General features: G+C 46.5%; 1 protein-coding gene across 1 annotated transcript in view; it reads right to left on the bottom strand.

Moving 5' to 3' along the window:
* The window catches only part of LAMA2 (laminin subunit alpha 2), a 1,492,466-nt gene that overhangs the window by 355,959 nt on the left and 1,109,139 nt on the right, over positions 1-27,368 (bottom strand). Inside the window, 3 exon segments of the mRNA XM_029596813.1 lie at positions 3,680-3,804; positions 13,187-13,321; positions 19,269-19,386. Coding sequence (XP_029452673.1) covers positions 3,680-3,804; positions 13,187-13,321; positions 19,269-19,386 — 378 coding nt within the window.

Below are 27,368 nucleotides of genomic sequence, written 5' to 3'. Positions count from 1 at the left end.
CAGACCTACTCTATGTCCTGTTTGTTGTATAAGGTCCTCTTGTAGGTGTGAGAGGGCAGGTTATGGTTTATGCTCATTCAACTATTGACCAGCTGACTGCCATTAAATACAAATTATGATATTTCTAGTGATATGGCCAACTGCCCACATAAAGTGGACTGCAAAGAAATCCAACCCATACCCCAGAATGATAATTGCTTTCAAACACTGCCAATGTAAGCCAGACTTGAATTTGTATTTATTTACTTATTATTGTGAATCTTCCATGCAATGCTCAGAGCGATGAACATCATCTTAAGATAACCATACAATCAAATGAAAATATTGCAATTGAAAGAATATCAGGTGCACAAAAATACCATCATAATGATCATAAAGTACATATAAGATAAATATAAAAAGGATACATTAGCATAAGAACATAACAGAGCCCAAAAAATGCTGTGTCCTTGAGCCAGTTTACTGACAGATTGTGAAATCCTAATTGTTTATCATGCACAATAAGTTGGACATCTAGCTGTGTATTTTCATATCTACAGTGTATTTTTCTAAAAGTCATGAATTGTCTGACAAATTTTTTGAACCTTGCACCCAGTTCTGTCTGTCTCATACTAATGAATGATGGACACTGCAGTGCACCACATCCATTTTATCAGACCCCTCTGCATTACCTCTTCTTTCTAATCCTAAGTGCCAAAGAAATGCTTGGAGCTATTCTAATTGTCTGCAGTATCAGAACTGAATTGGCATGCTCTAATTTCACTGCTATCACAAAACAAAATGGAAACACAAGCGTGTCTGAAAATGATGTGGTGCTACATGGATCATCAAACTCTAAACATTAAGAGCTAAAGAAGATAGTTAGGCAAAAGGCCTGAGGCAACTTCTGTGACCACAGACCTCCAAGTTATTACAGTTCAGTCAGAATCCTACTTTAGTTCTCATTATATTAAATCAATGGTGCCTGAATGGCTAATACAATTACAATTTTGTACAAAAATATAAACAAATTGATCTACTACTCACAATCTCATTAGCCAACATTTTCACCTTAGCAAAAGAGGTCACAGAACACAAGTAGCATTCTAACTTTTTAAAATATCATCAGACATTGATCTAGGATACTGATTGTACAGAAAAGAAAATCAGCTTTAAAACAAGCACATATTGGCAGACATCTTTTGAAAAACAAGGGCTAAACCTGTGCATGAAAAAATGTATTATAAATCTATAAATAAAAAATTGCTACTTTGAAGAATATCATCACACCACAGATCATATATCTATATTAGCTAGCGGTGTTGTAACCAATAGCTCTTCACATATGAGTAGTCGAGCTCAAAGATGCAAAGGCTGAAGCCTTGATGATTGGTGCCTGCTGCTCGCAAGCTTCAGATTTTTCCTAATTAATTTTTCTGTTTGCAAAATTGCAGGGAATGTGAACAGAAAACCAGCTTGTTGGATCAGTTAACATTATCTCAGATCAATAAAATCCCTATCTTGCAGGCTAGAAATTAGAACATTTCTTAGCTGACGAAGGGAGCAATTTCTCAGGCCCTCTATCTTGGACGAGGGGAGGGATTCTCCTGCACCAGCTTACGGTATTTTCCCCTAGTGAAGGCAAATGCTGTGAACTGGCCTAATGGTATCCGTCAGTCCTTCCCATCCTTTGTGAAACAGGACAGGAAGGAAGGATTTTAGCAGATCCATCATGAGGAGTATGTACATGGTCAGGGGAATCCCTCAGACTGAAATATTGCAATCCATGGGTCTTGTTTACTGAAATTCTTTGGTACTGGGGAGGTTGCAGCCCATCTGCATACGTCTCCCAGCTGCCTCGGTGGGCGATTCCGGCTCAACCCACCTCAGGCCTGAGCTGCTCTCGCCCCTGCGCTTCCTGACAGCTGACCAGATACTAGAGTGGTTTATTTATTTAAAATCTTGTATAACCAGCATATCACAATAGCCAGCCGTGCTACAAAATTTTCAGAATACAAATTAAAAACTTTAGACCAAAGTCCATCTGCATACTTCTCCCAGCTGCCTCGGTGGTCAAATCCGGAAGTCACCACAACCCACCACAGGCCTCAGCTGCTCTTACCTCATGCTCTTTGAGCAGCCAGCCAGGTAATGGGAAGATTGCAACCTGTCTCCATACTTCTCTCAGTTGCCATGGTGGTGACCCACCTCCAGCAAATTAAATTTCAAAAGTCTTGTTTGTCTTAATTAGATTGTAAGTGCTACTGAGCAGGGAATGTCTCATATGTTTTTGTAAGCAGAGCATACATCAAATAGCTCTACTGAAGTAAGTAAATAGTGGTAGTAATTATTTGGAGTGATTACAGTCTGGAAAAAAGGGATCGTACTAACCAGGTCAACTGGAGACTGTAATCCACAAGTCTCTTATTCTAATGCTTATTTATGAACAAATAAGCCTTTTTCAAACTCCTGCCATTGTCAGTTATTAGCACACTGGCTCAGATGATGGTCTGAGGCTTTAACATTTAGCCTTCCAAATAATTACGTCAGCAAATTGTGGCTAAACCATTACATGTCCACACCTGTAATAAAGACTCAGATTTAAGGGCTAAGCCAGTAGTTTTCAGCCCTGTTCTCGAATACCCTCTAGCCAGACAGGTGTTCAAGGTTCAAATACCCTCTAGCCAGACAGGTGTTCCCTCGTGCAATGAATATGCACAAGGCAGATTTGCATACAATGGAGGCAGTACTTGAAAATCTATCTCATGCACACTCATTGAAGATAGCCTGAAAACCTGATTGGCTAGGGGGTATTCAGGGACAGGGCTGAAAACCCCTAGGCCTAGACAACATTCTAGTCCCTCGGACAGCACCAATAATTGGTTGTAAAGAGGCTGCTTGATGTACCACCATAGCCAGAGACTGGGTATAGCATAGGAACTGACAATGAGTGGTAAGCTAGAGCCAGAGAATCTACTAAATAACCTCCCCAGTGCTGTGAAAAATAAATGATAAAACATCCAGAGCTCTGTTTTAAAAAATGATCACTTGCCAAACTTGCTAAACTAATCTCTAAGGAGTTTTAGTTTAGCAAGCTAAGTAAAATATGACTGTAAAATCATTGTTTATAATCATAAAAACTCAGTCACCGAAATACTGTAAAACCATGAAAGGCAGCAAATGAATGAAATGAAGTGAATGCAGCAGGAGGGTGACGTATATTCAGTATATTTATACCAGAAGCTCAAGAAAAAAAATCATAGCTCACTGGAAGATTCATTGTACTTGACATCTAGTCTAATTCAACTTCCCTAGAATACATTTATTATTCTTTTCCGCATTCTGACACATTCATTATTCAGTACAGTCATTCAATTGTAATTATTTTCCAAGGAAAATGAACGATGGAGAGTAGAACTTTCATTTACTGCAGACTGTCTTCGTTCATACCCTCAATATGTTGAGTATCAAATATCCCATCTTTTATTCGTTCAGTCTCTGCTAAGGAACGAAAGAGCATTTCCTTATTTGGCAGGTAAACCCAGATTTGCTGGTAGACTGGACACTGTTTAGCATCATAGAGTGCTGTATATTTTTGCAAACAGTTGGTCCTTTCGTATATATCAAAGCTGCTATCACAGACTTAAAACACATGAACCTACTATTGGAAGGGAAAAATAGTGCAGGTTCAACAACTTACTTGTTGCTAGGAATGGTTAGAGGGCAGGCACATGGTCGACAGTCACCTGGTGATCCACTGATAATCCCATAGAATCCCGGTGCACATCTCTCACAGTGCTCCCCAGCAGTATTATGCTGACAGGCCTAGGATTAAGAAAGAGTGAAAGAATAACAAAGATAGCTTGAAATGATGCAGTGGTTTATTCTTTGCCCAGTAGAAATCACTACTTTCTGTCCTGATGTGACTCATTCCATGAAAATCATAGTGGAAGATCACAAAACTTGTGCATGTGCAGCAAGGATGGAAGACAACAGGATTTTAGTAAAATACGTACATTCGCAACATCTACCTCTGCCCACAAACCTTACCTTTCTTGTCCCTAGATTTATGAATTTGCTATAAAATTGCGAAAAATAGTGCCTGTGATAAAAAAAAAGGAGCATGGTTAGTGTAACTCGTGACGTCGGGTGACAGGAACCAAAATGGCGCCGGCGCTACCTTTGCCCTGTCATATGGTAAGGGCAAAGGGCCACTGGCGCCATTTCTATTAACGCAGCCATGGCCCGAGAGCGGGAGATCGCGCCGGGACCCCCCCACTGGACCCCAGGTAATTTAAAACATTTTGGGGGGGTTCGGGAGGGTGGGGGATTTGTTTTAAAGGGTCGGGTTGGGTTTTAGGGTTGTTTTGGTGTGCCGGTTTTCCCGCCCTCCCCCAATTTACGATTTTTTGACGATAAATCGGGGGAATTGCTATTGTATCGTGGCTCTAACGATTTTTGATGATTTAAAATATATCTGACGATTGTTTTAAATCATCAAAAAACGATTCACATCCCAACTACACTCTTCCTCATACACTCTGCTCATGTCACTTCTATCTGTGCCCTTCTCCTCTACCGCCAATTCCCAGCTCTGTGCTTTCCACCTAGCTGCATCATGTACTTGGAATAGATTTCCTGAACTGGTCCCGTAAAAGTTCTCTCTCGCCGTGTTTAAATCCCATCTAAAGACTAACTTTTTTGAGGCTGCTTTTAAAGCTTAGGCTTGATTGTCTGCTTTTAGCCTCATTAACTAACTTTTTAACCATTGCCTTACTCTATGAAATGCCCCAAGTTTCTTGTCCTGTATGTTTTATAAGATTGTAAGCTCTATTGGACAGTCTTTTATATGTGTTTGTACAGCTCTGTGTATGTCGTGTAGTGCTATAGAAATGGTAAGTAGTAGAGTAGTAGTAGGAAATGGCTTTGACAATTTCTTTCCCAATTATACATTCCAGTATGTTATACGGATGTTTACAAGACCTTCCAAATATCTGTGGGACTGTTGTGGGAGTCTCAGTTTAGTGGACCCTTGGGCCGACCTGCTGGAGACTGGGAATAGATGGTCAATGTCTCTAATGAATAGCAGGCCGGGAGTCAGATGTTCAGGCGGGACGTAGATGCTCTTCACCCTGGAAGCTGGTACTCCCCCGGGAGGAGCCCTTAGGAGCCCAACCGCTGGGACTTAGGTGGCTTCACCATTGGAAGCCGAAGCCCCCCTGGGAGGAGCCCGTACGGGCCCGGCCGCTGGGGGCGGGTTGTGGATCAGGACAGGTAACTGGAACCAGACTAGGACAGTAGCAATACTGTAACTGGGTTCGGGTACTGGAACCAGGCAGGAACTGTAGCAGGACTCAGGTACTGGAACCAGACTGGAACGGTAGCAAGACTCGGGTACTAGAACCAGGCAGGAACTGTAGCAGATGAACAGGAACCAAGCAGGTACTGTAGCAGGCAGGCAGGAACCAAGCACGTACTGTAGCAAGCAGACAGGAACCAAGCAGGTACTGTAGCAGGCAGGCACAAGCAGGTACTGTAGCAGGCAGACAGGAACCAAGCAGGTACTGTAGCAGGCAGGCAGGAACCAAGCAGGTACTGTAGCAGGAACGGAGCAACAAAGCCAAGCGAGTCAGTCCGTGGCACAGCGCAACAGGAAACCGGAAAGCTAACCCATTGCAAGGCAAGGACTGGATGGCCGCGGCTGGCTTATCAAGGCCGCGGCGTCTGACGTCAGGAACTGGGCGGGGTCACCACTGGCGGAAAACAGACTAGAAACCCATGTTTTATCTTTCTCCATGTTTTTCTTAGTTTTTATCCCTTGTTAACAATTTCCTTGTTATAAATGTTCAATGTATTAGACAAAGGAAACATTTTGCCTGCATCTTCTGTTTTAATGTAAACCGGTATGATTTGTATATTATACAAGAATGTCGGTATATAAAAATTAAAAATAAATAAAATAAATAAATAGAAAGGTGCCCAAGTGGCGCGCGCGTGCGCCTAGGAGCAGGGCGTCCTCAGGCACCTTCACGGCGGCGCAGCCCCAGCGGGGACGCCGCCAAACAGGCCACAAGCCGGGGCTCAGGAGGCAGGAGCAGGTCCGGGAAAAAGGAGGTAAGGGCCTGGTCGCGGTGCTCGCGGCCAGGACCGCAACAGTACCTCCCCTCTTACGCCCTTCTTAGCCGGTCCAGGTTTACTTGGGCGATCCAGATGGAACTGCCGTAATAAGTTCTTGTCGAGGATATTACGGGCCAGTTCCCAGGAGTTATCCTCGGGTCCGCAACCCTCCTAGGCAAGCAAGTATTCCCATCGGCGTTGGTGGAACCGTACATCCAAAACTTCACGTACTTCATACGTAACCTCGTCCGGTACTGAAGAGTCCGAGGGTTCAGGAGCCCGCTAGTGGTATCTGGACAACACAAGAGGCTTCAGCAATGACACATGGAATACATCATGTATGCGCATGGAGGAGGGTAGACGTAGACGGTATGAGACTGCTCCCACTCGTTCTGGGCAACTCGAAAGGGCCCACAGAATTTCGGAGCTAGTCTTCGAGATGGAATATGTAGCTGTAGATTTCTGGTACTGAGCCAGACACGGTCTCCTGGGAGGAAGATAGGTGCTGGCTGACGATGCCTATCCGCCCACTCCTTGGCGGACAGGGCGGCTTTACTGATCTTTTCCTGGGTAGAGATCCACAAAGACCGAAGCTGGCGGGCTGAGAGTTGCACTGCCGGTAGTGCACTAGGTTCAGGCGAAGGTAGGGGCGGTCGAAGTTGCTTCCCATAAACAACGAGGAACGGCGAACTTCCAGTACCAGAACTCCGCCCACGAGAGTAGATTGGACCAATTATCTTGTCATTCGTTCACAAAGGCACAGAGAAAAGTCTTCAGTGTTCGATTGGTCTGTTCCGTTTGCCCATTACTCTGAGAATGGAATGCAGACGAAAGACTAAGTTGCACATTGAAGCGCTTGCATAGGGCTTTCCAATAGCGAGCCTTAAACTGTGGTCCTCAATCGGAAACTATATCCTGCGGGAGACTGTGAAGTCTAAAGATATGCTGAGCGAACAGGCTAGCCAGGTCAGGGGCAGAAGGTAGTTTTGGCAAGGGTCCAAGGTTACCCAGATGACCAAATTACCCTCGGAGGCAGGAAGATCCACGACAAAATCAGTGCAGATTAGTGTCCAAGGCTCCACCGGGATGGGCAATGGTTGCAACAAGCCCCTGGGCTTCCCGATGAGCAGCTTTTGAACAGCACAAGTAGGGCATGAGCCCACAAAAGCTTGGACGTCCTGTCTCACCGTTGGCCACCACAGAAACAGTTTAACAAGTCTAAAGTCCCTTTCCAACCAGCATGACCCCCAGTGAGGGAGTCAAAGGCCCAAGCGAGAACTGCTCTCTGGGAGCGACGCAGAACAACAGTCTTCCTTTGGGAGGACACCAAGGTTGCAGCAAGGCTTACTTTCACGGGGTCCAAGATATACCGAGGTATGTCAGGAGTCTCTTCGACCTCAGAAGAGCGCGAAAGCGCGTCAGCTCGTATGTTTTTAGAGCCGGGTTGGTAGCATAAGGTAAAGTCAAACCAATCTAAAAACAGCGACCACTGGGCTTGTCTTGGATTCAGGCGTTGGGCTTGCTTCAAGAATGCTAGGTTTTTGTGATCGGTATAAATCGTAACCGGATGGATAGCTCCCTCCAACCACTGTCTCCATTCCTCCAGGGCAAGTTTCACGGCTAGCAACTCTTTGTCACCAACACAGTAGTTGCTCTCTGCTGGGGAGAATTTCCTTGAGAAATATGAACAGGGCAACAGCTGTCCAGAATCAGAGTACTGGCTCAGTACGGCCCCTACAGCCACATTGGAGGCATCAACCTCCACCACAAAGGGCCGGCTGGGATCCGGATGACGAAGGCAGGTGTCTAATAAGAAGGCTTCTTTGAGGGCCTCAAAAGCTTAGCAGGCAGAAGTTGGCCAATCCACCGCGTTAGCCCCCTTTTGGGTGAGGGCAGTTAACGGAGCCACAATATGAGAGTAATTGGGAATAAAAAATCTAAAAACTTGGCTATTTAAACAAGCCTTTCAAAAAGAGAAGGGAGAATAGATTCCAGGGAATTGCAAGGTTCAAACCAGGGAAGTGCGAGATACAAAACACCCACACAAATTAAGGGTGTATCTTTTTTAAATTGAATTCATCACCAAAGGATAAGCTAAATCTAGAGAATGAGTCCCAGACTCAAAACTGCCATATAATTGACCCGGACACAATAGGCATAACACTCATTTAACAACTAGCATTGATTAAAAACTATGTTACCGAACCTAATGGCACCTGTGTAAACTGTTAGATTTTAATAAAATTACTTTTTGTGCCTTACATTAAACCGTTGTGACGGTACCCACCTTAATGACGGTATAGAAAAGATTTAAAATAAATAAAAATAAATAAATAAAATAAAGTGACGGTAGAAATTGGAAAAGCTGAGGAAGTGTTGCAACGCTTTAAGACGCCTTGGCCGGGGCCAATTCTTAATAGCTGTCACTTTCTCAGGATCCATTTGAAAGCCTGCTGCATAAACTATGTAGCCTAGGAACAGCAGGGAGGTCTTCTCAAAGCTGCACTTTTCCAGTTTCGCGTACTGACCATGCTCCCTAAGTATCTGGAGCACTTGACGGACATGCAGACTGTGTGACGGCAGGTCCTGGGAATAGACTAACACGTCTTCGAGGTAAACAATTACACAGGTGTTCAGAAGGTCCAGTAACACCTCATTCATCAGGTGCTGGAACACCGCCGGGGCATTACATAAGCCGAAAGGCATCAGGAGATACTGGTAATGCCGTCCCAGGTATTAAACGCGGTCTTCCACTCATCTCCGGGGCGGATTCTGACCAAATTGTACGCTCCTCGTAATTCCAACTTTGTGAAAATCTTCGCTCCTTGAAGCCGATCAAGGAGCTCCGGGATTAACGGGAGCGGGTAGCGGTCTCGCTTGGTAATCAAATTTAGGCCTCGATTGTCTATACACGGCCTCAGTGAGCCGTCTTTCTTGCTGACAAAAAAGAAGCCTGCCCCTGCAGGCGACTTGGACGGGCAGATAAACCCCTTGGCCAAATTCTCTGCAATATACTCGGACATGGCCCGGGTCTCAGATATAGATAAGGGATAAACCCTTCCTCGAGGGGGCATAGTACCAGGTAGCAAGTCAATAGCACAGTCATATGGACGATGCTGCAGAAGGATCTCCGCCTTGGTCTTGGAGAATACATCCGTGAAGTCCTCATAAGGTGCAGGGGACCCACGGCACAGTGTATCAATGGAAGTGTGGGAGTCTTAGGTACTTTCATACAATTAGCCAGGCAGAAAGGACTCCATTTAACAATCTGTAGCGTATATCCCACTGAATCGTGGGCGAGTGTTTCTGTAACCACGGCAACCCTAGCACCATAGGGTGGGCAGCCTTATCCAACACTAGGAAGGCTATCTCCTCCGAATGGATCGCCCCGGTGCGGACCGTAATGGGTGCCGTGGACATCTGGACAGGACCAGGAAGGAGCGGCCCCTGTATAGAGGTAATTCGTAACGGAACCTCCCGTCTATGCGTAGGAATCCGCAACTGGGAGACTAGGTCATGCAGGATGAAATTACCTCCAGCTCCGGAATCCAGGAACGCCATCGTCTCAAAGGATCCTCCGGGGTATTCCAGAGTAACAGGAACTGTACATTGAGGGGCTGTAGCACAGCCTAGGAGGAGCTCCTCCTGACCTCCTAGGCTTTGGCATTTTCCGCACGCTTCTGGCAGCATGCCAAGAAGTGGCCCTTCTGGCCACGATATAAACACAACTTCAACGAACGGCGACGTTGTCTTTCTTCAGCAGAAAGCGGGGCCCGTCCAAGCTGCATGGGTTCGCAGGTGGGAGCGTCTGGACAAGAACTCTTATGAGAGGGCGCAGGTCTCGGCCCATGAGCTGGACTGTGGTGAGAGGAGCGCTGCTTCTTGGCCCGTTGCTGTAGGCGGTGGTCAATGCGAGCAGCCATCTCAATCAAGGCGTTGAGGTCCTCCGGCAGATCTCGAGCCGCAATCTCATCCTTAATGCATCCAGAGAGGCCTTCCAGGAAGATGGCCTTAAGACTACCATCTTGCCAACCTACTTCCTGGGCTAAAGTCCGAAACTCCATTGCGTAATCTGCCAAGGAGTGAGCCCCCTGACGAAGTTGCAGCAGATCAGACGTAGCTGTGGCTACTCGGGCGGGCTCATCAAAGGCCTGGTGAAAGTTCGTAATGAACAGTTGTAAATCTGTTAGCGAAGAATCATTGTTTTCCCAAAGGGGAGAAGCCCATAATCAAGGCTTTCCCATCGAGCAAGGACAAGATATATGCCACTTTCACCACATCCGATGGAAACTGCCGAGGCAACAGGGAGAACCGTACAAAACATTGGTTCAGGAAGCCGCGACAGGTCCTTAAGTCACCAGCATAGTGGGAGGGTGCCGGCAGCTGGGTCACTGATGAATCTTGGCCCTCGGGTGCTGGTTCTGGGGAAGATGAGGCCCTGGCATCCAATCGGGCCGACAACTCCCCTACCGAACCAGTAAGAATCTCGAGGTATTGTTGTTGATAATGCAGCTCCTGGGCCAACCCTGGCAGGTCCAAGGGAACAGGCGCATCCGCCGAGTCCATGGCCTTGCAATCTGTTGTGGGAGTCTCAGTTTAGTGGACCCTTAGGCCGACCTGCTGGAGACTGGGAATAGATGGTCAATGTCTCTAATGAATAGTAGGCCGGGAGGCAGATGTTCAGGCAGAATGTAGATGCTCTTCACCCTGGAAGCTGGTACTCCCCCGGGAGGAGCCCATAGAAGCCCAACCGCTGGGACTTAGGTGGCTTCACCCTTGGAAGCCGAAGCCCCCCCGGGAGGAGCCCGTAGGGGGCCCAGCCGCTGGGACTTAGGTGGGTTGTGGATCAGGACAGGTAACTGGAACCAGACTAGGACAGTAGCAATACTGTAACTGGGTTCGGGTTCTGGAACCAGGCAAGAACTGTATCAAGACTCGGGTACTGGAACCAGGCAAGAACTGTAGCAGGACTCGGGTACTGGAACCAGGCAGGAACTGTAGCAGGACTCAGGTACTGGAACCAGGCAGGAACGGTAGCAAGACACGGGTACTGGAACCAGGCAGGAACTGTAGCAGGTAAACAGGAACCAAGCAGGTACTGTAGCAGGCAGGCAGGAACCAAGCAGGTACTGTAGCAAGCAGACAGGAACCAAGCAGGTACTGTAGCAGGCAGGCAGGAACCAAGCAGGTACTGTAGCAGGAACGGAGCGACAAAGCCAAGCGAGTCAGTCCGTGGCACAGCGCAACAGGAAACCGGAAAGCTAACCCGTTGCAAGGCAAGGACTGGATGGCCGTGGCCGGCTTATCAAGGCCGTGGCGTCTGACGTCAGGAACTGGGCGGGGTGACCACTGGCGGGAAATGGGCTAGAAAGGTGCCCAAGTGGCTAGCGCGCGCCTAGGAGCAGGGCGTCCTCAGGCACCTTCGCAGCGGCGCAGCCCCAGCAGGGACACCGCCAAACAGGCCGCAAGCCGGGGCTCCGGAGGCGGGAGCAGGTCCGGGAACAAGGAGGTAAGGGCCTGGTTGCGGTGCTCGCGGCCAGGACCGCAACAGGGACTCCAAGCATTTCTGTAATGATTCTTTAAATATTCAAAATCTGTTTGTGGGGGTCTCCTAAATTTCTATTCAGGTGCATGAAATCTTCTTGTGTGATAGATACAGTTTACATTTTTCCAAATGTCTGCATCTGTAAATTTTTCGTTTATGTCAGTTTAAGAAGTGTAATATTGTTTTAATGATGTTGTGTTGCACTTTGGACTTTGGCATTCTGCTTTCTGACTGGAATCACATTAAAATAAAAACAATCTTAAAATGTATTCTGTAATATTAATCCTATTAATACAGCATTTTCACTCAAAGCATGCTACCTGTTTTTAAAATAATGGATGCATATATTATACAGAAAAGAGCAAAATGTTTTCTCTATCTAACTTGGTTCTCTCTTTTTTAGGGGACATTTCTGAAATTCAGACAATGCACTCTGATTTGGAACTGAACCATAGTGCTTGGATTAGTATCCTTACACTTTTCAAAAAAAAAATTCCATGGACTGAAGAAGACCTCTAGTTCAACATGGAGGCACAGTGGTTCACTACTGACTCTCAGGGAAGAACAGCCTCTTAGCTGTGAGCCATACTAACTAGGGATATGAATCGGGCTTCGGACGATTGAAAATATCGGACGATATTTTCAAAATCGTCAGAAATCGGGGGCTCCCGATAAGAGAACCCCACGATTTTGTTCCTGGGGTCATCTTATCATTTTGGGGGAGGGCAGGAAAAACGGCACACCAAAACAATCCCTAAACCCACCCGACCCTTTAAAACTGTTCCCTTAGCTTCCCCAACCCTCCCCAACCCCCCCCAAAACTTTTTATAAGTACCTGGTGGTCCAGTGGGGGTCCTGGGAGCCATCTCCCGCTCTTGGGCCGTCGACTGCCACTAATCAAAATGGCGCCGATGGCCCTTTGCCCTTACCATGTGACAGGGTATCCGTACCATTGGCCGGCCCCTGTCACATGGTAGGAGCACTGGATGGCTCGCGCCATTTTTAAAGATGGCACCAGCCGTCCATTACTCCTACCATGTGACAGGGCCTGGCCAACTGTCACATGGTAAGGGCAAAGGGCCATCGGCGCCATTTTTATTAGTGGCAGCCGAAGGCCCCAAGAGCGGGAGATCGCTCCCGGGACTTCCACTGGACCACCAGGTACTTGTAAAAGGTTTTGGGGGGGTTCGGGAGGGTGGGGAAAGCTAAGGGAACAGTTTTAAAGGGTCGGTGGGTTTTTTTGTTTATCGGCTCGGGCGCAGCCAATAAACAAAACTGCGATCGTGCCGCACAAAAAAAAATTAACGATGTGAATCGGAACCGGAATCGGAACCGATTCCGGTTCCGATTCACATCTCTAATACTAACTCCATCCTCATAATCCATCATTCCCTCGAACTTTCCTATCCCATTATGAGCCAAGCCTGACCCTCTTTGACTTGTGAGATTTTGCATGGTGTTGAATCTGCGCTGCTTGGTCAATGGCGCTGACATGTGTCCTTTGGGTCAAGGAGTCAATTTATTTAAGAGCATAAAGAGTCCTACCTGACAGACAGAGGTCTCCGGATCACAGAAGTTACTATGCCCATGGCACTGACATGGGACACAGGGAGCCAGGGCTGGACCAGGTCTCCTCACAGGGGATACAAATGATGAACGATAAAATCCTGGTGAGCAAGCCTGCAAGAATGAGGTTGAAATCAGTTGGGTGATTTTGTCAGCTCATTTTTGATGCTCTTCAGTTTCTGTCACAGCCGTGGTTTTAAAATTTAGAAGAGTACAGGCAGTACTGTCACAAAGCCCTACACAGAAAAAATTGCTTAATCAATAAACTCATGTCTTAAGGGCATCATTTTATTTTTGGACATGACTGCAGGCTATCAAACCTTTCTTTTTCAGGTGCGTTATAGAAAGCTGTAGAACTGTATCATCAGAATACAAAGTAGAAACCCATTCTAGGAGTCCTATTTTAAAAGATAGCAACATGTAATTCCTTGGATTTTCAAGAATCCCATTCTGTGTGCACAGATGTATCCCCATGCAAAGCTATATGAGGTCGTGATTCATTAAGGAGATGAGTCACTCAAATTCTGAAGCTAGAAAAACCCAGGACGGAAACTTCTGTTGACTTTGATGAATGAAATGAATCCAATTGGATAACGAAAAGCATGATTCAGAGGCACTGTATATTTCAGGAAAATCTAATGACCTTCCTTTACATGGGATTTTCAGCCAACCCCTGCTCAAAATGACAGGGAAAATTTGAAACTGCCTTCGTGGCTTGAAGAAAGTATCCATGGATCTGCCAGCACATTTTCAGAAGGAAACACTCCACAGAGCTTCCTTTTGAAAAAAAAAAAAAAAGGGACTGGTGGGGTCTATGGGTAGATAAGTGCATGGTAAATTATGCTCGTGGATTTCAAATTGAAATCCCCTTGCACACTTCACTTCCCTGCCCTCAAACCCTGTGATTTTAACTACTGAAGAGGAGGGCAATTTTCAGCCTCAGAAAAATTGGCTTCTATTGGCTTCATCATAATATGTATGGCACTGCCTCTTCGGATATTTGAAGTTGCTCTGCTTAGTTCAACAATATGTAACCCCCCTCGACCAGATACATAAAATGGGAATTCTCTGTTAGGCAGTGGTCGTCCATTTCAAATTTACTGTGTGGGTTCTTAACATGGTCTTGCAGATGTTGAAGTGGACCTTCTGGTGACAACAGGACTTACACAATTCCGTACTTTTAGGAGAGGGAGGAAACCCCTTATTCCCCTCCATGATCTCTGACCCCCATCCATAGGAATAGGTTGGCTTAATAGAGAAAGACATATTGTTATCAAATTCAAAACCAACAGCAACTTTATTTCCTGGAATATCCAGCTAGACAAAAAAAACTATGTACATGGATGAGAAGGTGTTGCAACAATTGTTACTGAACAAGTCAGAAAATTATGGGCTTCTATAACCGAATATTACCACTAATGCTGACAGACAGCTATCCTCTCCACTTTTTATTATCTTTCTCACCTATAAGGGAAGGCTGATTTGTTTCAGACATACTCATATCAAATTCTCATCCAACAGCACCAAATATAGCATCACATTCACCACAGCATTTCTCACAGCTCCTGTTGTCTTGGACAACATCCACCTCGCCATCCTCTTTTTGCAGGTTTCTCTGGACACTGTGCTTCTAGGACACCTTGGGGCATACCGTCACATGAATTCACGCCACTCGTGCTTCTGCTCTGCAACTTTGTGTAGCTTCTTGGGAAGAGAAAAAACAACATTCCACACTCAGGCCTCTTGCCTCTCCATTTCACCTCTCCGGTAAGCTGCTCAGAGGGAAGGAGGACACTTCTCCCTTCTCTCTGTACTGGTTCCCTCGACCTTTGCGCATCAAAGGACACCTGGGGCATTCCCAATTTTGTGAACTCACCCCAATCCTGCACTTCTCCTTCCTGCTGCATGGTAGTTCCCCCTGGGGGAGAAAACTCCAACTCCTTGCCACCATTTTGTGCCTCTTCCTTCAGGTCCAAGGAGGAGATTGACTCCTGTCCACTTCTTCTTGGCTTTGGGTCTCTTCTCTTGACGGGCAGAGCCCCTGCAGGGTCCCATTCCCTTGGAAGGTCACTGGGCCTACCAGCCCGCAGTCTACGTACTCGTCAATTACATACCTGGAGGTCCCTAATCCCCACCCTATGTGGGCAAGAGCAGTGGAGGAAAAGGCAAAATCTTCCTTTATACTTCCCCCTTCTCTTTCAGCAACCAATCAGAGAAATCAAAACCTTGAAGAGAACATACACATATTTTCCCCAGTAACACACTGTATCTGGGAAAAAAAATACTCCCACACCAAAAATGCCATCCAGTGGCCAACTAGTATTATTGCATGTACAAACACTTAACATTCCCCTAAAACCAAACACACTGATGACTCCTTTGGTCTCCCCCAGCCAGAACCTTCTGTACACCCACCAGTCTCACAACAAGGCAGAAATAATTAAACCACAAAGCACATGTTGTCAGATCAAATTAAGGAAGCAAAACTAAATATGATTGTCCAGACTTCTCACCGCACTGCACAGGAATAGCAGACTGAATGGGGAAAGAGATGCCAAACAACACATCTCTAAATCTATAAATTTCTACTTCAGCTTTCCTAGGATCAGATTCCTTGATATCACTGAACAAACTTTGGGTTGGGCACTAGGAGAGAGAAGCCCGTCTGTCTCAAACCACAGACTCAGAATTTTAGCTTTCAACAATTTAGGATCTGGGATACTCAATACAAGAAAGACAGTTGAACCCTGGATGCCCCATCTTGGAAGGCAAGACTTTTTCTTTAAATATCCTTGCCTGCAAATCTTTTATGCCTTAATTACAGTAAAAACCCCCATTATCTGGCTTTCAACCAACTGGAAATCTCCACTAACCAGCATCTTACGGTGGGGTTTATTTTTACTGCTGGCAAGAAGTTTTAAACATCAAACCAACATTAGGAAGCACAGTAGCTTTCACTGGTCTGTGCTCTATCCACTTCTGCCTCACCTCTTCCTCCCCTAATCCCCTGCAGGCTGCTGCCTGGAGCAAGAGGCAGGGGGCTCTCAGATAACCAATTAACCGGCATAGAGACTTTTTCCCTTGCGTGCCAGATAATGGAGCTTTCTGCCGCATTATAAAATGATCTGTCGTGAAACCGGGGATGCCTGAGTTCCTGGCTGGAATGTAATGCTCTTATACCTCATGGAGAGCTTTGGAAATAAACCTTGAGTAATAACGAAAGCCAGTTTATCCCAAGGCTGCCCGAGGAGCTGTTATGACTGCATTTTGGGCTCTTTCCCTCTGGTGGGTGGGCAGTGGTTAGAGCAAACCGGCTTTCGTTATTATTCAGATTGTTTTTACAAACCTCATTATGAAGTTAAAGGGTATCCATTTCACATCATACCTTTCAGGGGGCACGGACAGAAAGACCCTCAGTGCCAGCCAAGCAAGGAAGTTCTTCTTGTGCCTGAATTAGGCCTTCCCATTGCTTTTTTTTTCCTCACTTCTTAGATTTCATTATACAAGTGGCACATCTGTAATTCCTGTATAAAACATTGCCTGTTACGCCCTTTTAAATATAAAAGCCCTTTAAGCTCCAGAAGCTATGTATTTCTATTTTTCCCATCCTTTTTCTTTTTTCCTGATTGAATTCCATGGCACGGAGGCTGTATGACTTTTTTTTTTTAAATGAAGCAACGCGGTGACTGAAGTGCTGGTGAGGATTTTTGGTTTCCTGCCCCGTCAGAGCTTCCGTGCCTTTCTGTATTTTCGGCCTCCCTTTTGAGCAAGCAGGCATAGCATATGCGGGGCTCCACTTCCTTCTCTGCCTTCCACTCAAACACCATTTGCTCCAGCTGTCTCATCCCAATGCTTAATTGTACAGTTCATCACTCCATCATTGGTTCATGGTCTCTTCACTGTTTGCACTGTGTAGTCTGGTTGTTTGTCTACTCCTTTAGAGAGAGAGCACACTATGAAAATTAATTAATAAATAAACACGCAAATGAATGAATAAATGGAACGCCACGGTGAAAGCCTGCTCATTTCACTGCCTCTGCACAAATCCAGATGTTGGTCATGCTAAGAAAAGTGACTCTGCACATCAGGAAAGGCCACCAATGTTATCCTGCAGCTGATTATGTATTGCACTATTCAGAGCAGAAGGCTTTTCCAAGATATGAGGCGCCTCTGAGATTCTTCAATGAAATACAGAACCTGATCATTTTTATGCATCAATGCTGGCAGATAAGTTTTGGCTGCAAATTTTTCCCAAATCCCAAATTCAGGTGAATTGCACCCTTAAAGGGCCCATGAAAAAGCGTCTATATAGGCTCTCTTCATTAACCGGGCCAAACGACAAACCTGGCATGTGCACATGTCACCAGGGACACTGAACTACAACACAACAAATTCAAACATACTCCCGAAAGCAGCGAAATGTTACTCCCCAGCTACATTTGACCCGTTTCAATAAAGAAATATTAGGGCCTTCCGTCAATTTTGTACCAACCTCCTCACTGCGTGAAACATTATACCAAATTACAGCATTTGGGACGCCCACAAAATACCCCTGCTTATTAAAACTGTGATTCTGGCACATGTTTTGGATTTCATAAATAAATCAGGTACATACAGGGGACCTAGCAGAGGATGGAGAAGAATTTGATCTTCTTTGCTCTTGATGTGTTTTTCCGGATTGACAACCTTGTATGTATCCATAACCTGCCTGATGGATGGCATACCCCAACACCCCGTGATGCCCCGGGAAGAAAAAAATAACCTTAATGACTACTTTACTTATAGCTGAATAATTTACAGGCTATGAAAGTAAAGAAATAGAAACAAATAACATTTCTACACATCCCAGGACCATCAAGTCCCAACGTACTATTTATCTCCCCCTTATCTATTTTTTCCAATCTGCAATAAAACCTCAATTCAAAACTAGTGGTGAAGACAAAGCTGACATATGCAAAAACTAATCTTGCACTTTCATTGTGGAATTATTATATGAATTTATCAAAGTGTCTATGGAGCATTCCGGAACTTTTTCTACTGCAGGATAATAAAGTACAGCTTGTTCAGTGGCTTAGACCTCTAGAAGAATGTGGATGTGTCTGTTGTTTGCTTCCTCGAAGCCTGACTCTAGCAGCCTACACCCACTTTCCCAATCTGGGGTAGCCACAGGCGGCCTGTGAGAGTCTGGCCAGGAGTAGGAGGAGATCTCAGGCCGGGGGCAGCTGCAGAAGAGCAGACTGGGGGTAGGGGTGGTGGCCCATCTCACTGGCAGGTGATGAAAAAATGGAGGTGGGGATGACCAATCAAATCTTCCCCACCGGGCTGATGATGGTCTAAGGCTGCTGGTGCCATGCAAGCACATTTCCAAACCTCATGAGGTTAGCACAGCCGGCGAGATTACCACAGCTGTAAGGCTTGAAAAATGCTCGCCTGACACTGACAGGTAAGACGGTCCCCTCCGCTGCAGCACTGGGTAAGAAGGGTCTCAGTGGCTGGTGGGATGAGTTTTGTGAGCGTCATGAGCTGCAGCTCACAGTGAGCAGACTCTGGAGTAACATGAGGAAGAAAGGGTGGTGGACGCATGGATCAGCCTCCTGGTGAAGATGTTGGAGATCCAAACAATGAGGAAATTCAAGAAAGCCTGGGATAAGCGCAGAGAGTCGTCAGATGCATGGACATGAGGGTAAAGTGTGAGACTGGGTTGGACCTGGGCATTGCAGCACAAATGAGCAGAGGAAATGGGACTTGTGGTCCTTATCTGCCGTTATGCTCTATGTTTTGGAATTCTCCATTTTTCCTTGAAGTAAGAGGAGGGGGGAGGGGCACTAGGGGACGCTGACTATTGCACAGCATGGAGCTCCTTTTTCAGTACTTTTGCAAAAGCTGGCATAAGGAAAGAAGCCCTTTTACTTAGGATGTAATTCAAAGGAAAAGAAAAAAGCAATAAAGTTTTATCTTGATTTTTCAACAGACTTTGGCCTTGAATCTTTATGCTGTCATTAAAGGCGCCGCTGCGGATACAAAGTTTAAGTCACTGGATGAAGTTACATGGTTACCGTACCTCACATGACAGGCCAGAGTAAGCTGGAGGGCATTCACACTCCTCAATCAAGTAAGCACGGGGACTCATGGCGGACACTGACCCTTCTTCAGCGACTTCCATGGAGATCTCGGAGATCCTGGAAACATTGGGAAACACACAGGCCATTCCTTTTTACTCCTTTGGCACCACTATATTTCACTTAGCTCGGATGCATTATCCTACGAGTAGCTTCTCCTCTTTTCCCGCACTATCTCTGCACACCTCGCCAGCCCGATACATTTACAGGGCAATGTCTGTACTGCCCATGGGGAACTGCAGGCCAGCGAATACACTGTACCCACCGGCCTGCAACCAAATTTTCAAAGGGAATTCCTCCAAATCACCCCCACCCCCACCCCACCCCCAGTAAAAACATATATGTGGAAATTACTCCTGAGGCTTTTAAAATGAAAGTCCCTTGCATGCTTTTTCTCCCCTCACCTCACACCCCCTTTTTTTTTTTTTTGCTATGGGTGAAAGTACCCAGCGCTGTTCACCACAGAGGTACTTCTAACCACAATGAGCAGGGTCGTTTTCATTGTTCTTTTGTATGAGCTTTGAGAATTGCCCAATTAAATGGGCAAGTGACTCCTATATGTGGAATCAGTTCATCGCCTTTGAAAGGCTAAGGGGCCACAAGATAAGGAAGAGGCAGCCCTCAAGGTGCAGTTCCCCCCCCCCCCCCCCCATAGTTACACTCGTGTCCCCTCTCCCCGCTGCTCCTTCCTCACCCCCAGTGCTCCAGCAAAATCAGAAATCCCACAGACACCTGCCCTCACAATTAGCTATCTGACACAATTTCTATTCAAAGACAGTTTTTACTAAGCTGTCCACAGTGCTTGTTTGCTTACATTTTGACTCCTACAAAAACAAACAGAAACTTTTGTGCTTTTTTTTTTTTTTTTAATTTGAAGTTTTTTATTGGGAAACGTAAAGTGAGACACAGTAATCATAAAAAGAAAGCTTAGACATTCAATTTCCCATATCAAATGTCCCCAAACCCCCCCCCCCCCCCCCTTGTGGTATTCAAGCACAGTAAACTAACACATAAGTGCAAACATATTTTGCCTTCATTCTCCTACTCAGGGTCATTTTTCTCCTTTATTTCTCCCTTCTCTCCACCACACTCCAAGGGGGGCCCTTCCTCCTCCTCATTCCTCTCTTTCTCCCTCCCTCCTCCCCCCCCCCCCCCAAGTCCTCTTTGTTCATCTGTCTTGCTTTTTTGCTTCTCCCAGCTTGAGCAGTCCCTCTCCTCACTCTGCTCTTCCCTTCCACTCCCTCCTTCCGCCAGAGACCTGGACCTGCTTTACCAAATGCAGCCTCCTCCACCCTATCACGTGCCCCATCCCCTCACAGACGCGATCTGTAGTCCCAGGGCTGTTTGTGCCTTCTCCCAAGTATGATCTGGGATCTCACCCACCCACCCCCTCTCTTTCCTTCCCCACCTGCTGCCTCTCCCCTGCAAGTATGATCTGCATTCTCCATTTGTGAGGCAGAATCCAGACAGACTCCCAGGCTTTGTAACAACTTGGATTTTATTCAGAAAGACGGGGTATTAAAATTGGCCAAATTAAAAGTAAAGAGAAATAATAAATGCTGGTGGGGTAATACTGAAGTCTCCTATGTAATATTAAAGTCTCCTATGTAATATTAGTCTCCTATGTCATTCTTTTGTAGCAATTTACAAAGGTTTCTATTTGAGAACAGATTTGTGCTTACATGGACCACAGAAGTTAACATATAAGGTTATCATTTGGAAATCTTTGGCCTTAAGTTTTGATTTGAGTTATTATGACTATATGCTACTTTTTGTTCTCTGAAGCAATTAAGCTAATTCTAAATCACTGGAAGAATAATGTTAGAATACCATTATTATGTTTCATAAATTTGAGATTGCTGCAGCAGAAAAGGCCAGATGTTTATTAGTGGGCCGTAAAACACGGTCTCCTTTACATCATTTTATTTCTGAATGATTGTATTGCTCCTTGTAAGTGCTGCTCTAACTGGATTGTTTGTTGTTTTATTTAAAAGAAAAAAGTTTTAGACATAAAAAAAGAGAGACGGGACTATTTATTTATTTTTAAATATTTCTTCAGGGCGGATTACAAAAATACACTCATAATATTTCACAATATAAAATAATAAATGTCAGATTATAACTAATATAAAATACGAACACAAAATATAAAATCTGCGGCATCTTCCTAGCATTGACTGCTTCCTGTAGGTTGCCCTCTTTTCTAATGACAATCTGCTGGAGGATCGGTGTGATGTTACCTTGCTCAGTTCTCCACAGTTCATTGTCACATGCCCGCCTACCGGAGGGTGAGGCTGTCCCACCTGGGACCACAGCTAATGGAAAGCTTTTTACTGCTATAATAAGCTGCTTCTCCCAGGGGCGGCAGAAATAACATTTTATTTTGCAGCAGGCAAACAGCTGCACCTCTGATCGCAGCAATCTGTGAAGCACGTGGTACTGCACAAAACTGTGGGGTGATCCCACAGAACCTCCAATCTGCAGCCCTAAACTTCAGGCAGTACGTGCATCACAGGAAAGCAGCACTGGAGGTACAGCTGCTAGTAGAAGATAATTGTGTCTTCTTTTGCTGGAACGGGGAGGGGGAAATGCTTGGACTTAGATCATATGCGATGGATGAGTGGGGTGGAGGGGGCGGGGTGACATGGTACATGTGATCTGCATCAGGACTTCCTGGAGAGATCACTGCATATGGGCAGAAGTGGCACATCACACACACACACACACACACACACACAACAAATATATAGAGCATTTTAAGAGAGCAACTCCAATGGAGATGTTAAATTTACACTTCCTAGCATGTGGATAGATGGATTCAGGATCAGTGGGTTATCCACCTCTACCAGCAGATGGAGTTGGAGAAAACTGACATAACAGTATATATGCCCCTTCAGTGACATCAGCATGCCAGTATTCTCCATCTCCAGCAGATGGTGGATGTGCATTTCTCTACTGGGGATTGCTTCAGAAATTAGAAGGGAATTAATAGGAGCTTTGAGTTGCTCCACTCTCCTGCGGTGATACCAAATAGTCCCTCCCCCAGTTGAGAATTCCTGAGGTGATTTCCGTGGTCCCTCAGATGAATGCCTTGGTCTAGTAGCTGTTTCTTCAGCCAGGGTGGACTTAGCTGATTTAAGCAACCAAAGGCACAGGTACAGAAAGCTGAGTGCTGCAGTGACAGTATATGCCCTCTCCCTCTGCAACCAAAGACCTTCTCTGTTCCCAGCCAGGAAAGAGTTGAGCTCAGGTAAGTAAAAAAAAAAAAAAAAAAGTCAGAGACAGAGTAGAGGGGTTGTTGTAGGACTTCCTCCGGTCACCGTGCTCAGCGAGCCATTCTGATGTTTTTTTATGCTCCCATGGGGATTAAGGGACCTGGGCAACCTGGTGGGTTGAGCAGCCTGGGTGGGGTAGGCCCCATGGTTAGACTTTTTTCTGTGCGCCATGTGGTATTTTTGTGCTTTTTTCTGTGTGTTCGGCTTCCCTCTGCAGGATTGTTGGTGCATGCAAGTGCGTCTGGCTGTGCGCCTGAATTGTGCGCCCAGTTTCTTTTGGGAAAGCTGCCTGTGCGCAGATTCTGGAACATATTGGTTGTGTGCCCAGGATCTTGTTTGCTTCTCTCTCAGGAGGGTGATGACTCTGGTATGAATTCCAGGGCAGTTATGGAACCCGCTGCCGCCTTTTTGGCAGATGCGGGCTGAGATTTGGTTCCTACCTCGGCCAGAAGAGTGGCCGAGGTAGGAACCAGGTAGCAGCCAGGTATTACTTATGCTTGAAAAATTGGTTGGCCAATGTGACCTCCAAAGGTAATCTTATAGAATTGCCTTTTAAAGGCTCGCTCTTGTTTGGGAGCGAGTTGGAGAAACTGGCCAATAAGTGGGGCATATCCCCGGTTCCTCAGTTGTCGGAGGATAAGAAACAGCCACCATGCCCCTTTGGTATGAGGGGTCATCTCAGGGGTTTCAAGCAGTTTCGGCCCTACAGAGGGGTGACCTTTCAGAGGACTCAGCCTTTTGGTAGGTCTTAGTCCTTTCATCCCAGACAGCCTAGGCAGGGGCTTGGGTAGTGGAGCCTCTCAATGAAGGTTTGCCAACCTACCCTCAAGAACAAGAGATAGGAGGATGTCTCTCTCTCTCTCTCTCTTTTAGCAGAAGTGGGTCGAAATCACATCAGTAGGTCCTGGAGGTGATACGAGTGGGACATGCGCTAGAGTTTCGCAGTATTCCTCAGGACGTGACATGGTGTCTTCCTGCCACTCCTCGCAGAAGCAGCAGGCAGTGGAATGTACACTGTCAAGGCAAATCCCCTCCAAACTTAAGGTGCAGCCCCCGGAAGGCAGCCACGCAGGCAGGAAAGAGGAGTATCGGCCCGCGTGCATATGAGGAGCAGTGTTTGCACAGGGCCACTGTGGATCCTAACTCATAACATCCCTAGAAGAGGAGGCGTGCTAGCAGGGCCGCTGTGGATCCTACCTCGTGGCGGCCTGGGAAGATCAGGGCTGCTGCGGAGCTCATCCCATGGCGACCCGAGAAGAGGAGGCCCAGAGGCGAGAGGGAGGCTGAGGACCTGTACAGTGTGTGTTTGTGTCATAGAGGGGGTGTGAGAGAATGTGTTGGTGTGTGTGAGAAGTCAGTTGAAAGACTGTGTGTAGGAGTGAGAGCCTGTATGTTTGGAGAGACAGCATGTGAGAGCCTCTGTATATGTGTGAGACACAGCATGTGAGAGTTAAATTCTGTATGTTTGTGTGAGAAGCATGTGAGAGTGAGAGAGCCTGTGTGTGTGTTTGAGTGAGACAGCATGTGAGAGAGCCAATGTGTATGTATGAGAGAGAGACAGCATGTGAGAGTGACAGCCTGTGTGTATGCTTGACAGACAGCATGTGAGAATGAGAGCCTGAGTGTGTGTGTGAGAGAGAGTGGGCGTGTGAGAATGAAAGCCGGAGTGTGTGTTTGAGGGAGGAAGGGAAGTGACAGGTGGAGAGAGAAGAAACAGAAAAAAAAGAGACCCTGTAAAAGGAACTGGCAAAAGACAAAGAAAGAGAACATGGAAAAAAAAAGCCTGTGAGCAACCGATTAGAAAACTAAGATCAGATAGCAAAGGTAAGAACAATTTTTGAATTTTTAATGATTGGCATATGTTATTTTTGGGAATGTGCAAGAGTAGCACTTTCTCTATGATGATCTCATGATGGAGGCACTGGAAGCTCTGCAAACTTTTAATACTGTAGGGCATATGCGGAGGAGGCAGCAGAATGGGCTTCAGTGCCAGTAGCAGCGATTGGCACCTTCCCAGTAGCCACATGGTTGCAGTGACAGTGACAGCAGAGGAATGAGAGAGGCTCCGAGACTGCTGGCAAAAGAAAGAGAGGGGGTCTGCCTTCAGTGTGTGCATGTGTATGAATGGGAGTCTGCCTGGGTTGGGGGGGGGGGGGGGTTTGAGTGCCTGCTGTTTGTGTCTGTGAGAATGAATTGGTGCCTGCCTGGAGATCTGTGTGTGTGTCAGAATGAATGTGTGCATGCCTGGGAGGGAGGGGGGGGGGAGCGGTGTGAGAATGAAGGAGCCTGCTTGGGGGTCTGTGTGTGTGTGTGTGTGTGTGTGTGTGTGAGAATGAATGAGAGCTTGCCTGGGGTGTGTGTGTGTTTGTGAGGGAGCCAGTGAAGGTGAGAGCATGTGTGTGTATGAGAGAATCTGGATGAATAAGAGCTTGTATGTGGGGGTTGGGGGGAGACAGAGGGTCAGAGTCTAAGAATGTGTCTGTGTCTGTAAGAGAGAGGGGTTGTGGGTGTGTAAAAGAGCATATATGTGTGTATGTCACAGTTTATGTGTGAGAGAATGAAAATACCAGAATGTGAGAGGATAAAGTTTGTGTGCCCCCCCCCCCCCCACCCCCTTAACCCCCTAATCCTCGACGATCTCAGGGTGACTGGAAATCAAGGGATCTTAGGGATGGACAGCAGCGGCTTTTTAAAAAAAATCTTTATTAGTTTTAATTATTGGTTATTTGATATGTGTGCTATTTTGAAATATTTTATTGCTGCTTGGGAAATTTTTTAAAAATGTATATGATTTAATTAATAGAAGTTATTCTATCTGTCAGTAGTTTTAAAATATTCTTTGATAGGGATGTGAATCGTGTCCTCGATCGTCTTAACGATCGATTTCGGCTGGGAGGGGGAGGGAATCGTATTGTTGCCGTTTGGGGGGGTAAAATATCGTGAAAAATCGTTAAAAATCGAAAAATCGAAAAATCGAAAAACCGGCACATTAAAACCCCCTAAAACCCACCCCCGACCCTTTAAATTAAATCCCCCACCCTCCCGAACCCCCCCCCAAATAACTTAAATAACCTGCGGGTCCAGCGGCGGTCCGGAACGGCAGCGGTCCGGAACGGGCTCCTGCTCCTGAATCTTGTCGTCTTCAGCCGGCGCCATTTTCCAAAATGGCGCCGAAAAATGGCGGCGGCCATAGACGAAAAAGATTGGACGGCAGGAGGTCCTTCCGGACCCCCGCTGGACTTTTGGCAAGTCTCGTGGGGGTCAGGAGGCCCCCCACAAGCTGGCCAAAAGTTCCTGGAGGTCCAGCGGGGGTCAGGGAGCGATTTCCCGCCGCAAATCGTTTTCGTACGGAAAATGGCGCCGGCAGGAGATCGACTGCAGGAGGTCGTTCAGCGAGGCGCCGGAACCCTCGCTGAACGACCTCCTGCAGTCGATCTCCTGCCGGCGCCATTTTCCGTACGAAAACGATTCGCGGCGGGAAATCGCTCCCTGACCCCCGCTGGACCTCCAGGAACTTTTGGCCAGCTTGTGGGGGGCCTCCTGACCCCCACGAGACTTGCCAAAAGTCCAGCGGGGGTCCGGAAGGACCTCCTGCCGTCCAATCTTTTTCGTCTATGGCCGCCGCCATTTTTCGGCGCCATTTTGGAAAATGGCGCCGGCTGAAGACGACAAGATTCAGGAGCAGGAGCCCGTTCCGGACCGCTGCCGTTCCGGACCGCCGCTGGACCCGCAGGTTATTTAAGTTATTTGGGGGGGGGTTCGGGAGGGTGGGGGATTTAATTTAAAGGGTCGGGGGTGGGTTTTAGGGGGTTTTAGTGTGCCGGCTCACGATTCTAACGATTTATAACGATAAATCGTTAGAATCTGTATTGTATTGTGTTCCATAACGGTTTAAGACGATATTAAAATTATCGGACGATAATTTTAATCGTCCTAAAACGATTCACATCCCTATTCTTTGATTACTATGGTTTTATTATTATAATTGATGCTTTACGTTTTGATTTTATTTGTTTTATGAGGAATGGTGGTTCTGTTTTTCCATTGTTACATACAGAGTCTGGCTTCTTGGGGTTTCCATTTCAGTTTTTGTCTGCATATTGCTGGTTCTTATTTGTGACCCTTTATTCTGTATTTGATGGTCTGTCTCTGCTCTATGCGTGTGACCATGATGAGAGATTCTGCTGGCATGTAGAGTGTGTGGAGGGATCTATAGCAGTCAGGTCAGGGCAGGCATGTGACACTGGTGTTGCTCGCAGCAGCCCCATGTCTGCAGAATCGCAGTGATTATCACCCAGCCCCACAGTAGCTGTTCTGACAGAGTGGGAGCCTCTTCCGAGGCTCTCCGCTCATTTCTGTTTTTTTTTTTTTTTGCTTTTCCTGCGGGTTCAGGGGCCTATGCTTCTCTTTTATATTTTTTGTCCCCGCAGGTGCAGCCGTGGCTCAATGGACCTGCATTTTTGTTTTTTGGGCCTTTCCCTGCAATGTCGCCAATCGCCGTGGGACGGTTCAACCCTTTCACTACCGCGGCAGTGGAAATGTTCCCGCGGTCTTCCCTTGCACAATTCCCATCTCTCTCTCTCTGCCACAGGAGGCAGCCAGCAGACATCCCTGCTGCTGCCACACCACTGTTGAAGGCCTCTCTTACTGATTTCTGCCGACAGACCCCTCTTATGCAGGGGCCATGGCAAAAAATAAACCCACCCCCTGCATCGTGCCTTTCTGCCCACTGCTTCTCACACTAGGGCCATCAGTTGTAGCCCTGCC

Source organism: Rhinatrema bivittatum, chromosome 3 (genome assembly GCF_901001135.1).
Source record: "Rhinatrema bivittatum chromosome 3, aRhiBiv1.1, whole genome shotgun sequence".
In the NCBI taxonomy this organism is placed as follows: Eukaryota; Metazoa; Chordata; class Amphibia; order Gymnophiona; family Rhinatrematidae; genus Rhinatrema; species Rhinatrema bivittatum.
This window is presented reverse-complemented; position numbering and strand designations above follow the sequence as displayed.